Source organism: Quercus lobata, chromosome 11, assembly GCF_001633185.2.
Source record: "Quercus lobata isolate SW786 chromosome 11, ValleyOak3.0 Primary Assembly, whole genome shotgun sequence".
In the NCBI taxonomy this organism is placed as follows: Eukaryota; Viridiplantae; Streptophyta; class Magnoliopsida; order Fagales; family Fagaceae; genus Quercus; species Quercus lobata.
Window position 1 is genome coordinate 51854527 of NC_044914.1, and position 13609 is coordinate 51868135.

The 13609-nt window shown below is 36.4% G+C and overlaps 1 protein-coding gene across 1 annotated transcript; it reads right to left on the reverse strand.

Annotated features, from left to right (window-relative positions):
- Window positions 1–4841: 4841 nt before the first annotated feature.
- On the reverse strand, window positions 4842–7717 carry LOC115968914 (F-box/kelch-repeat protein At3g23880-like). Its single transcript, XM_031088452.1, has 2 exons — window positions 6496–7717; window positions 4842–5272 (listed from the first exon to the last, which is right to left on the reverse strand). Exons 1-2 carry the CDS (start codon window positions 7664–7666, stop codon window positions 5136–5138), a joined length of 1308 nt encoding a protein of 435 aa, XP_030944312.1. The 5' UTR covers window positions 7667–7717; the 3' UTR covers window positions 4842–5135.
- Between the last annotated feature and the right edge of the window lie 5892 nt (window positions 7718–13609).

Sequence of the window (13609 nt, forward strand, 5' to 3'; positions counted from 1 at the left end):
ATTGTAAATTCTTGACATACAATGTCACAGAACGTTCTTGGACAAAGCTTGACCCTTTCGTGCGCAAGCTACGTGGCGGTTATCCGGTTTCTAACGGTTGGAATGGTCGTGATGAACGGAGTTCGAATCGTAAAGCTGTAGCAGCCGGTAATACTCTCTACTGGGTTTGGTTCGCTTCGGATGATTTGGTTATGCACGCTTATGATTCGGATGATTTGGTTATGCACGCTTATGATCTAAATGAGGACGAGTGGTTCAAGGGTAGCCTGAATGTTCCCAAAGAAATTTTTGTGAAGGATGAATATCTCAGCAATAGAGATCCTCTGCGGCTTATCCACTTACGCGATCGCAAGTTCTGCTTTCTCTTGCAATCCTGCATCTATAAGCAACGCGGACCGGATTTTCAATACTTGAATTGTATCACAATTGATGTTTCTCCAATGTTAAAGGAAGATCAGGGCCGAGACCAGAACTTGGGTGGTTTCAGGGATTTGAATATTTCCATTGTGTCCAACGAGAAATATCCCATGGAGAATGATATAGAAATCTTGGATACTCTGTTGCTGTAAGTTTCTATCTCTCTACAAGATTGCCTTTTAAATGTAACACTTGTCTTATATGCACTTAAGAATAACATTACTTTCAGTGACTTATGTGTAAGCCCTGACTTGCAGGGATGGTGGCAAAAGAAACCAAAGTTAGAAGTGTAACGAGCAAACATATTCTCTTCCTTAACAAAACAGGTATTCTCTTTTCCATCTTCTTATGCTGCCACTTTATTGATGAAAATTGTCAAATATTCCCAACAGAACAGTATATATACATATATGTTAGGGGTTTGTATTAGTTTATTCCCCATCAACCAATCATCTAGTATGTACAATGAGATTATATGCAATAGAAACAATGACACAGGGAATGAGTAACATACATTCATGATGTAGTCAATTGTGTTCAAATGCTTCACAGAACACATCTACTATATCGTTGTGAATGTTATGTGGGTGCTTGAGTGGGATGATTAGGATTGACTAAGATGAATAAATTGAGCGTAAGTGGTCTATATATATAATTTCATAAAGATATAAGGACTGCCACATGTAACCCAGATGAATACATGAATCACTGACATTATAAAATGCTGAAGAAATAATAATAGACAATACATAACATAGACCAATAAAAGATTGGTCTTGTAATAGCTAACAACATTGAGAAAAATGGATTAATTGTACTTCTTTAGTATGGGTTTAGATGCTCCTACATCATTGTTAATCCTTGCCAAGGTTTATTTCATATTTGAAGATGCGAGAGGGACAAAAAATAAATGATTTGCTGGATTTTCTTATTTGGTACTAATATAATTCTTCAAGAGACTTTCCTAACGGGTAAAGTAACACCTGAAAATTTTCATGATGAAATCAAATGCTGCACTTTGTACACCTATTGGACAATGAATGTGATGGGGATAATTTATTTTTTTTTTTGGTTTTTTTTCTTATGTTTTTGCATCAGTTGTTTGAAGGGGGTGGGGGGTGTTATGAGGTGGATGATTAGGATTGATTAAGATGAATGAATTAAGCATCTCTTGGTTTTTTCATTAGCAAATTATAAGGGTTTCTGGTGTTAAAGGACGCATATTTTGCATAGGTATAGGGAGCAGCACACAAGGTCCACATGTATATGAGATGATGACGATTAGTGATAAGGAACAAAACAATTAGCAAAGGCTTTTTATTGTGTAGTAAGGATAACATAGATCTAATATGAACAAGCTAAAAGATGCCATTTTTCATGAAAATCGATGTTTACAACGGGTCTAGGAAGAAATTTCAGAACCAAAATAAGATCATAGCAAAAGGAATAAAATAAGATTGAATTTGAAATAATAGATTATCAATTTATAGGCTTAAGCTACCTACAGTGATTCAAAACAGGTTAATTATAATAGCATGTAACAAGTAAATCTTTTGATCATCTAATTTCGCATTGAGAGTCACATGTAAGTCAGATGGGTACAAAATGTTAAAGACATAATAATGAACGAAATATAACATAGACAACTAAAAGACTAGTCTTATAATAGCTAATGGGCTGAACAAAATGGCCAATGAACTAATAGGTATTATCTGCCTTTATGTACCCTCATCAATTTTGCTCTATGTTTAATGTGGTTATTTACTTGACATGATTAGTTGATTGATGTTACGCTGTTAACCATGTTTCCGGTGTGAACTATGGTAAATATAGGAAATATATTTCTTGTTAGACTAACACTAACCATGCAGTAGTGTCAATGCAGTCAACTATTGAAACCTTATAGTGGTTTGGGTTTGAGATTCTTATATGGTAATTATGAACTTGTTACCACCATTGACAAATTGAATTAACTATAGTGTTATTTTTTTATGTTAGTGCTTTGATGATCTTTGTATGAGTGTTTGAATATTCCCTTTATTTTTTTCTTCTTGATTTTGCAGTACCTTTTTTAATAATGCTTTTTTTTTTTTTTTTGGTCAACAGGGATGAGAGCAGAGTTTTTGCTTGTGCAAGAGCTGCTATTTCCAGCATGCTTATTATATGCATGGGAGACAAAGGCTAAGCTTCTTCTATTTGGAATTTTGTGTAATTATATAGATCTAGGCAAATTTTAATCTTTGAGGGAATCATTCCCTTCTCTTCCATCCCATATTTTTGCCTTGAGGACTTGGAAAGAGAAGAAAAGGGCTATCCTTCCTTTTGTAATTTTTTTTCTTGTTCCTTGAATTATTCAAGTTTACTCAGGGAACAGAACCTTTTGGTTTATACAGAATCATTATGGATATCCATTTTCTAGACTCTGTTGAAGCTCAAAATTGAGATTATGTTGAGTTGTCTATTGTATTTTGCCCATCTAAAAAGCTTCTTAAACCATCAGGGGACGTAAGATCTTTGAGAAAACCCTTGGTACTTGCACAAGCAACTTCTTTGGCCTCAAGAGGTTGCCAATTTAGTTACTAGTAAGATCCTACACTAATAATCGACCCAATAAAATTTAAAGAGAGATGCTTGTGAATCAAACGTTCTTTTTTATCTTTCTAATATGATCTTACATTAAAAGGGAATCGTTAGAGGAATGTTTGTGAACCTCTTCAAAATGTGGGGTTAGGCATACAGATTTGGTTCTTTATCAAGCATTGTTGGGTAAATGGTTGTGGCAAAATGCTTTGAAGAGAGATGCTTCGTAGAGACAGATTGTTGACAAAAAAATATGTTAGTATGTGGGGGGCTGGTGATCAAATACTATACATGGACCATATGGGGTATGCCTATGGAAAAGTATAAGGAAGGAGTGTGATACTTTTCATCGCTTTGTTAGCTTTAAGGTGGGGATGGACATTCTATTAAATTCTTGCATGATTCTTGGGGTGGGAATCGGACCTTCCTATATAGGAGAATTTCCCCGAGTTGTATGGCATTGCACATAAATAAAGAGGCATCAGTGGTAGATCTAATTTCCTTCTCAGGGTATAGCTATCATATTTGATGCTCTTATAGGTATGTATGATTTTTAAAAAATTTCTACATGTATTAGGCTGTTAAGGCGTACTGCAATGGTTCAAGTTCATGACTTAGGGTGATGGGAGAAATGAATGCAAACTTAATTGATTTGAGATAATCAGCCTCCAAGAGAGAAAGTAAGAGGAAATGAATGAAGAAAGTTATGCCTGATTGTTTGGTTAATGTTTTACACTTTTGAGTAAGTACTTGTATAGGTTTAGTTGGCCTTACAAATTATGATTTATCCATCCTTGCCATTTCTTATAACTAATCTTGCAATTGTTATATGTTACAACATTTAGGCCCATTACAGATACAATGTTGTGACAGACTATTTTCGTAACTGCTGTGACAAGTTGTTAAATCATAGATGAGAGATCTTTAAGGAAAACCTTGTACCTGACAAGCAACTTCTTTCCCAAGAGGTTGCCAACTGCCTTTTTCCACTAAGCTCAGAAAGGTTCTTTACCCATTCAAGAGCTCTAAAGACAACCTTTTTTCACAAAATATATACAAATATTGAAGTGGCAAGTTATTGATGGCAAAAAGTAAAGTGATGTTATTAGTGATGAGCCCAAACAAAAATCAATAAAAACCTCAACTCAATTTTTGTGAGAAATATTGTGAAAATTGTTCTGTTTATAGTGTTTTCTCCTTCTAACACATACATTTCGCAAGATTGTCAAGATTATGAAATAACAATTGCACCATGTATGTGATTTGGGAGATTCTCTTTTAGCCTGGAAGTGGAATAGGTTGGTTTCAACATTACCTGTCCAAGATACCAATACAAAATACAGACACATCTAAGATGAGTTTTGTTGCCCTACATTGTTGTATTTCTCTTACTAACATCAAGGAGAAACTGCTTTATAAAAGGAACTAATTTTGGTTTTAAGATATTTAGCGTGGAAAGCATGCATTGGCTATTGCTCAGCAGAAGTATCACCATAGACCCAAGTATGATGTGTTCTAGGGTGATGATACTACCATAGACCAAGCATGTTTCTAGTTTTCAAATCTTTCCTAGACTTGGTTTTGTTTGCTATAAGAGGAGAGTCCAAGAAGCATTTTGCGAATGACCAAAAGAAAATCATAGCAAAACTAAGCATCCTTTTTAGATGCTTACCATTACTATGTGCAAAACAAAGAATCATTAGCTCAGCTGTATTTCTTAACATATTCTCAAAAGAACTATTTTACCAGAGCACATCAAGTTCCAAGAACAAAAGGTTGGTTTAGGTTTATGAACTTTGTAACAGTAACATCTAATTCCAATGCAAAAAAACTTATGACCATAATTTAGATAGAAATACTATTTTTACATCCATTATGTATGACTAACAGAGCAACAATTTATGTCTTAATTGTATGTAAGTAAATTGTGTTCATCCTTATATTGAGTGTTATCCAACCACATAGATAACCATATAACTATATAAGCAAATTCAAGGATTAAGATAATCCTTGATCTTTTTAGTGGCAGCTTCTTTATAAAGCTTTGCCTCTCAAAACTGCTCTTGCTAGCAGAAATTTAACCACTAACCACCAGTGTAAAGGAAGCAAAAGAGACCAAGGATTTTTCCAATTAATTTTTATGAAGTCGCCCTGCTGTCGCCATCGCCACTGCTGCCACTGCCTAGGCCACCACCGCTGCCCGAAGCACTGCCTAGGTCATCCATGGAGCAAACATTGGAGTTCTTCTTCTCCTCCTCACTCTCTTTCTCACTATCTGTGTAAACATTTTGAGTAATGAATGAGCCTGAGAAAAATAAGGTGCCATTAAATAGGTCTGTTGACGTGGCCATTAACAAATTTTTAGTGATGCCATGGCCAGTGGTGTATTTTTCAACCATTGATCTCTAATAAATCAATAATAATAAAAAGCTGTACCTGTTAATAATAAAAGTGCACCTTAATTTTGTGGTTTTCATGTTTTCCTCAGCACACAAGACATTTCTTTGTGTTTGATATTTCCTTACAATGAAGTTTTATTATTTATCAAAAACAATAATAATATAGAAATTTTTCCTATCCTAAAATCACACATGCATATGACAAATTCTTCAAATATGTCCTACTTCATTTTAACATTAACACCTACTAATGATATTAACGCAATTTTTTGTTTCTTCCACTGTTGATTACGCACAATTACATTCACCAAGCACAGGCACAAACAGCTAAAAAATCCTCCTGCCGGTAGACAGTACAAAAGCACATCAAAACGATTAATATTTGCAACCTCCACATTCTCTCTAGTCCCTATTGATGCTAATTCAATTAACTGGTAGTGCAGAAACTAATATAAACACTGACTTAACAATCATTTTCCTTCCATTTTACAGCAACCAGATGCAGGCTAATAAAAAAAGAACCAAACAAAATGAGACTCAAAACAAAGCTAATATTGAACAAAATCAAGCAAAAAAAAAGTTAATCATTATTAAACTTTGTGTCCAAAATCCTAACTAATGACGATCACCATTTGGCCACTGAGAAAGCCTAAGAAAAGAAAAAAAAAAACAAAAAACAAAGAAAAAAAAAAAGCATAGGTTATAGTTTGAACTCCAAAATTGACTTAAGTTAGAATTATTAGAACAGGGCCAAGGATTAGCAAAAGGCAACCCTAAGCCTAGCATTCTCTGCTCAAGCTGTAAATTTGCTAATAAGAAATGCCCACTGAAAAAAGAAAAACAAAATCAAAAAGATTGACTTCATTTCAACACTTCCAACTATCATTCCTCAAATGTAATTTATAGAACTTCACCCATTCATATTGAGAAGTTTCTTAAACTCAGGGATATAAACAATTACAGCCTTAGTTTCTGCATCGAAAGTACTTGCCAAAGTTATATACAAATTAAGCTATACTAGCTAAAGTTAATTTTCACAATGATAGTGGCAAAACTGAAAGTGATATTATAGCTGAAGTTAATTTTCACATTTACTTACCCCCATCAAGTAAAACCAAGCTCTCCATTGAATTAGCCAAGAAAGCCACCCAATTAGCATCTTCAAGGGCGAGAATGTTCTGATTTTGACTCTCAGGATCAATCGAAACCAGCCCAGTGGCATTCTTAATGAGAAGTTCACCATTGTTAGTGCAGCCAAAGAAATGACCTATCCAAACCCATTCCATTGGTATCACAAATTTTCTAGTCCAAGACTTGGCCACGCCGTACTTCTCCATAACCCATATGTGGCATAAGATTCTCCCACCACGCTCATTGCCATGATCATGAGCGAAAACAAAATCAGCTGTCAATCCCTTGTACACTGCAAGTTCAGTGAAATTTATAGACACTTCATCTAAGTGATTACGAGGCATCATTATCTCATGGAAGCTCTCATAACTAATGTCAAAGGACAAAATGAAAGAATAGCCAACAGTAAAAGCTAAAGCGTGCAGAGCTCCATTATAAAATTTGAAAGGTCCCCAAACATCACAAATAGTCCCAATGTTGGGTTCATACCCTCTTAAGGACTCCATCGATACTACAACCTTTCTCCACGAATCCGGACTTAACGTGTAAATCTCTGCATCAGCTTCTGATTCATTGAACATCGCATTACACACAATTCTCAGAATCTTGAAGTTGTTGTTCAGAGAATCATAAGCAAATCCAATAGCAGCTCTTTCATTATGCTTGCGATTAAAGCGAGTAGCTACAAGTTTCTTACACATTCTAATACTTGGGTTCCACAAATAAATAATGTGGCAAAGTTCTTTCTCATAACTAGCTAGGCAGAACAAGCCATTACAGAAACCAACTATCCTGTACTTTTCAAAAAAAGAGGGGATTTCAAACCTAGAAACCTGGGTCAGTGTGCGGTCGTTGTTGCAAACAACCGTACACAATTCTTTGGAAGATGATGAACTATCCTTATCCTCTGTAGTATACAGCAAATACCCACTGTGAGTGTTTGTGGACATTGATGATTCGGATTGGTTGAGGTTGAGCTTCAAGTGTTTGTTGATGAAAGTGGTGTCAGTGATGATGGAGTTCCAAGATTTCGAAACGCACCTGAACCGGGTTAAGGATTTCACTGGTAGGTGAGCCAGGATGTCTTCTACGACGTCGTCTGGAACACGCTCACGCATTGTTGTTGTAGTTTGAGACATTAGGAAGGGACCAAGTTTAAGGTTTCAGGTTTTAGTTTGTGTTTTGACTGTTTAGTGTGAAAAAAAGTGAAATGAAGAAGGAGGAGGAATATGTTTACATGTGTCATAAAACTCATACGGAGGAGAACAGTGAAGGAAAAAAAATGCAGATTTGATGAGTGAATCTATTGGGCCTAAGCCTCAGAATAACCACTAAGCCCAAGAAGGCTTTATTTACCCGAAATGAATCAAAATACCAAAGTTGGTTTGGATGTGCATTAATAATTGCCAATTTGTAGAAAGTAAGGTAATAATAATTAAGAGGAGGGGTGGGGAAGATAATCTTTTGTGAGTGGAGCTTGCCAAACCCGCTTGGTAAAACAAATTTCATACTTGTCAAATTTTTGTCTGAATGTAAAATCTTTTAATTATGTAGGGTTTGTAAGAGTTTTGGGACTATGAAAACTTGGTATCAAGCTCTCAGCTCGCTATAGTTCTTATCAAACTGCCACTCTATTGCTTAAACATCTCCCAATTTGGTGGTGGATCATTTGACTCAGTGTGGAACTCATCAATTCAATACCTATGTAGAACTCAATTCATTTAATACCTAAGTTACATGTAATAAGTAATTATTTAGTACACCAAACTCCCTCCCCCCAACAACATAATAGTGAGTGCGTTGCTATAAGAAAAAGAATGAATATGTTTTTTTTGATAGGTTATAAGAGGAAAAATATATTGCTCCAATATATTATAATTGTCCCTAATATGTATACTCCTACGGCTTGGTTTGATTAAACGATGTGTTTGACTTCGCTTGTGGAGTTCTATTATTGAATTGTCATGTTGGTTCTAATTTCTAAGTAATATTTTAAGTTCCCTCTTCTATGTTAGAGACTTGAAAAATCAATTGAGAAACATAGGGGGCTGAACATATGGCTTTAGTTGAAACTCACATATTCCATGAGATTAATCCTAAGGGGCTACGAAGAAATTTGCATTTGAGGAAGGTATAACAAGTTGCTTTTCCCCTTAGAAATCACAGAGTTTCCAACATTGCTCATGAACCACCAATTTCTGCATCAGAATGACTGATTTCTTGGGCCTAATTTTAAAGTTGATCTTTACACAATAAATGGCAGGAGACCAGACCCCTGTAGCTTCTCTCTGTGGGGAGCTAGATCTTGAAGTAAATAGTCCTATCCATTGGTCAGTTAATAGTTTCTATAATTCCCTAAAAATGAGTGATAATGATCTGAAATGTAGACTTCTAAAAATTTGCATTGAGGCTATTTACATTTGAAAAGCCTAAAATTCCCAAAGGGGGTGCTCTAGTGCAGCTACAACTTCAATAATTTGAAAAGCCTTTCAACTTGATCACTTGAGCACAATGATTAAAAAGTTATATTTATGTTTAATTTAATTACTTAAGATGTAGTAAAATACACATTTGACTTTCCTATAGAATCATCCAACTGAATAAAAAATGAAGACAAACCATATGGCTCATTAGGGTAATCCTAAATTTTCAAAATGAAAAGGCAAACTGCCAACATCATTATCACTCATAAAACCAATCTAAAATATTTTAATACAAAATATGCGAGCACTAGCATTGGGGTTGTAAACACCCCCAATTGCTATTTTAGGAACTAAGAGCTCAAAAAAGTGTTCTAACCCAATATGTAAATCCTAAAAATTTTAGAACCCGTAAACAGTAGGCACCTATATTTACAACCCACTGTTCACAAGTTTCTAAACCCAAATAATATTAATTTCTTCATTTCTCTCTCTCTCTCTCTCTCTCTCTCTCTCTCTCTCTCTCTCTCTCTCTCTCTATGACCCTTTGCAACTCTCTTCTCTCTTAACTCTCTGAAACTCTCTTCTCTCACAACTCTCCCTCGTGATCTTGGAGATTTTAGTTGGTGGGTTTCGGTGTTGGCACAAATCGGAGTTTGGGTCAGTGGTGGTTGTAGTTGGAGTTTTCGGTCGATCGGTGGCTGTGGGTGGAGTTTGGGTCGGTTGTTTGGTGGGGTTTGGATTGGTCATTTGGGGTCAACATTTGGGTGGCGTTTTGATCGGATTTAGGTGGTGTTTGATGGTTCGGTGCTTACTGGTTTGCTTGCTTGGTGATTGTGGGTTTTGTGTGGATTTTCCTTTGATTTTTTTGTGGGTTTCTGTGTATATGGTGTTGTCGTGGTGGTGGGTTGTTGCCATAGGTCTATAGATTCATGGCAGTGGGGGTTTGTCGTGTTGGTTGGGGTGGGTTTTATAGTGTTGGGTTTGTGGTGTTAATCTGTAGTGAGGTTGTGGTGGTTTTTTGGTGGTGATTTGTGGTTGTTGTGGTTGTTGGTGTGGGTGATTATGGTGGTTGTTTTGGTTGTTTTTGGTGGTGGTGGTGGCTGAGCTTCGGTGGTTGGCTTGATCTGGGTTGTTCTGTTCTGGGTTTAGGTTTGGGGATGATGAAAAAGAGAGGAGAGAGTGGGTAGTTTTATATTTATTTTATTAATAAATTTATATTATTTTATTATGATGTATCTAAAAATAGAAACTGGAATGTTGGGAGAGTTATAAAATGAGATGACAAAATAGATAAAGTAAGTTTTTAGGGAGTAAAATATAACGTTTTTTGACATCGCATGCTAATGCTCCTAGATTTTCCTATGATAATCTTTTTCTTTTTTGTCTAATTCTCTCTTCTTCTTCTTTTCCCAGCAAGACCAGAATCTTACCTACATTTAAACGTAGAAGAACAAAGAGAGAGAAACTAGTTGATGTTTAAACTACCTGTGGTGGACCTTTTTTGAGATTTGTGGGCTGGACTACCTTCTACCACACGATGGCCCAAATGTTCTAGGTTGGAGAGTCGGGACTAGTTCGACTGCAACTCACCTCAAATCGGCTTGTGCGCAAACTAAAGCCCCTTTGTTGGAATCTTTGGTCACATGCCCATGGCAAATGAAATTGTTACAAAATAGTTACGGCAGACAAATATAATATAACAACAATAAAGAAAATGCACTTGCTATTAGCTAAAACAAGTAAATGATACTCAATTAAAATAAAGAAAAGAATAGCACAACAACAAGAAACGCATTATAAATGAAATGGCAAAGATAAAAGAGAAATAATACTGAACAATAAAATCAAAAAAGAAATGGTTAGTCTGTTGTGCTCAGTTGCATTACGAAACTAAGGCCAAAGAAGGAACTACTTCCTCAATGTGGATAACCTCACAAGAAGATCCTACTGTAGAAATTACCCACTTTGAGAGAATGGGGCTGAATGGCTTATGCCAAAAAAAAAAAAAAAAATCCTTAATCCTTAATATAGGGTAGGCTTTTAGAGGGAGAGAAGGGATTAGTCTATTGGTGCATGTCTGTCATTCTCTCTCTCCGTTTTTCTTTCTAGCTTTCTTTCTTTTTCTCAGTTCTACTACTCTGCTTTTTCACTCTTTTCTTTCTAGTCCTTGCTTGTGTAATGTTGTGATGTGTTGTTTGTGTTGTGATATTATGACTCTCGTTGTGATTGTTGTTGTTGTGATACTCTTGTAATTGGGATGATGATCTATTGTGCACGACGAAGGCTCCTTATATACTGCCTGTCGTGACTGGATTTTGTTACTATTTTACCCATTAACCATTTTTGTCTGGGTGTGGGTGTCCTTCTAGACCACCCATTGGCTTGTCAGCTGCCCAGTCACCACCACTTACTTGTGCTAGCCGTGCCACATCCCATTACCAAACAAAGAATTCTATTTTATTTGCTTGTTTATCGTGGCATTCCCATCTAGATAAGGGTGGGAATTCTCTCTCACTATCCCCCGTGGCATGCACTTAGTGGTTCCAACTCATCCTTCCCTATTTTGGGTGGCATGTCATCTCAAAAGGACATTTCCCCCAAAAGAGTTTGAGCGGGAACCCTAGAATAGACTCCCCCCTTCTCCACACTACTAGACCATATCCTCTCTTACCTCTGACCCATGGCCCACCACTCTTGTATTAGCTGGGTACAGGTTGGTGGTGCTTGAGCCTTATGCGTGCTCTACTTTCATATGTGTCCAAAGCTTGTCTGCTGCTCATGCGTTTGCCATGGCTTGAAGGCTTGTCTGTGCGTTCTGTCGCTCATTCTGAGCCTTCATTCTTTATGGCTTACTTCCTTCAAGGGCTGAGCCTTACTTGATTGTGGGCTTTTCTCTTATTAACCCACTCCTTGCTCCTTCTGTGGATTTGCTAGCATTCCTGCCATGCCATTCTGTTATTCCTGCTGTGGTGTTATTTGATCCATGCTTACTGGGCCTCTTTTGGGCCTGCTGTATGCTTTTCTTTCACTTAATTACAGTGACCCCATATTGTCATTGGGCTTGCATTCATGCTGTTTTGGGCTTTCTCGACCCATTCTATTGCTTATGGGCTTCCTCGGCCCATTTCTTCCTCCTTGGGCATTCTCGGCCTATTCTAATTCTGTATTTCTATGTGCTTTTACTAACTCTTTTGAGCTTCCCCGGCCCAATTACCATATCCTTTACTTTTGGGGTTCATGGACTTTTCCATCAATCCCTTACTCACCTACTTCATTACTTCAGACCTTCTTTGGCCCATTCTTGCTTTTCATTTCATATAATACCCATGGGTTTACTACTTCTTTCTCTGGGTTCCTTTAGACCCTCTTGCTTCCTTTGAGGCCCATTTCTTATTTTCTAGCCCTATAATCCATTATTTCTGCCATTCAGGTTTAATGGTTTTTCTCTTAATTTACTAACTCTTTTCTTCCCATATTGTTGAGCTTCTTCCTGCTATTAAGCTTTTCTGCCAAACTGAGTATCAACACTACCGTAGTGAAGGGACACCAACATCGTCAAAATCACTAATCATGCCACCAAGAAGAGAAAGAATGTCCTAAATCAAAATAAATATTAATTTCCCCATCAAAATTACTATGATAACTACTCTAGCATCACTCTTATTCTGTAGAATCATAGACGGCATAACCAAAAAATAATCAATGCTATCAACATTCTTTTATTTTATTTAGTCATAAAACCATCATATTAGGTTCGCAAGACTCACAAATTTACACCTTATTATAATTTGTTTTATTTTTTAATTTTTTTAATTAGACTGCAATATAAAATACACTCATGTTTTAGGATTAGGATTTAAAATCCTACAACCTAGAAAACAAACGTGAAAGTGTGAAACCAAAAACTCAAAAACCCCTATAGCCAAAAAAAAACACAAAAACCGTTCTCATGACTGCCAACAATACTACTTCATCAGCTTTGGAAAAAGAACAGGGTTGATATATTTGTACCCTTTGTTAGCAATAATGTCAAAGATTAGATTTTTTTTCTTTTGGGGGTTAGGGGTTGGTGTTTTATTTTTTTTAAATCACTACCAGAATCATCTTTAAAAAAAAAAAAAATCGCTAATAGAAACCTTGAAATACTTACTCCGAATTCCAAAAGGATTGGAGATCATTGTCAGACATGTATAAACTCTTCCCAGCTCCCAACCCAAACCCTTACGTACCATCTTCAATCAAAACAAAAGAAAAGCTACCTGCTACTGCTATGGCTGAGGGAAGTTTGTCAACGTCAAGGCTATTGAGGCCATATAAAGATAGACCCATCATCGTTTTCACTGGTTTCAACTGGTTCAAACCACCTTCAGTGACGGATAATGGAGTCATTGAAACACAGATAGAATAATGGAGTCATAGAACACAGATAGAATGGTATTCCGTTGAAGTACCAGACATAGACGCAGAGCAAAAGCAAAAGCTCAATCCGTTTTCGGTAACAGAGGTTGAGAGATTGAGTTACTTTGCAGTTTTAGACTCATCTATCTATTGTATTAGCTATTACACTACCCTTTGTACCGATCAGGTTTGGAAGTTAGACCTTACCGGTTGTATTGATGGTTGGCAACCTAGTCCATCATCAACTGGTAGTAGGGTGCT

Coding starts and splice junctions, on each gene's coding strand:
- LOC115968914 (XM_031088452.1), bottom strand. CDS start 7,666: ATGTCTCAAACTACAACAACAATGCGTGAGCGTGTTCCAGACGACGTC. Junction 5,273..6,495: donor CTTGGTTTTACTTGATGGGG/GTAAGTAAATGT, acceptor ATGTTTACACAG/ATAGTGAGAAAGAGAGTGAG.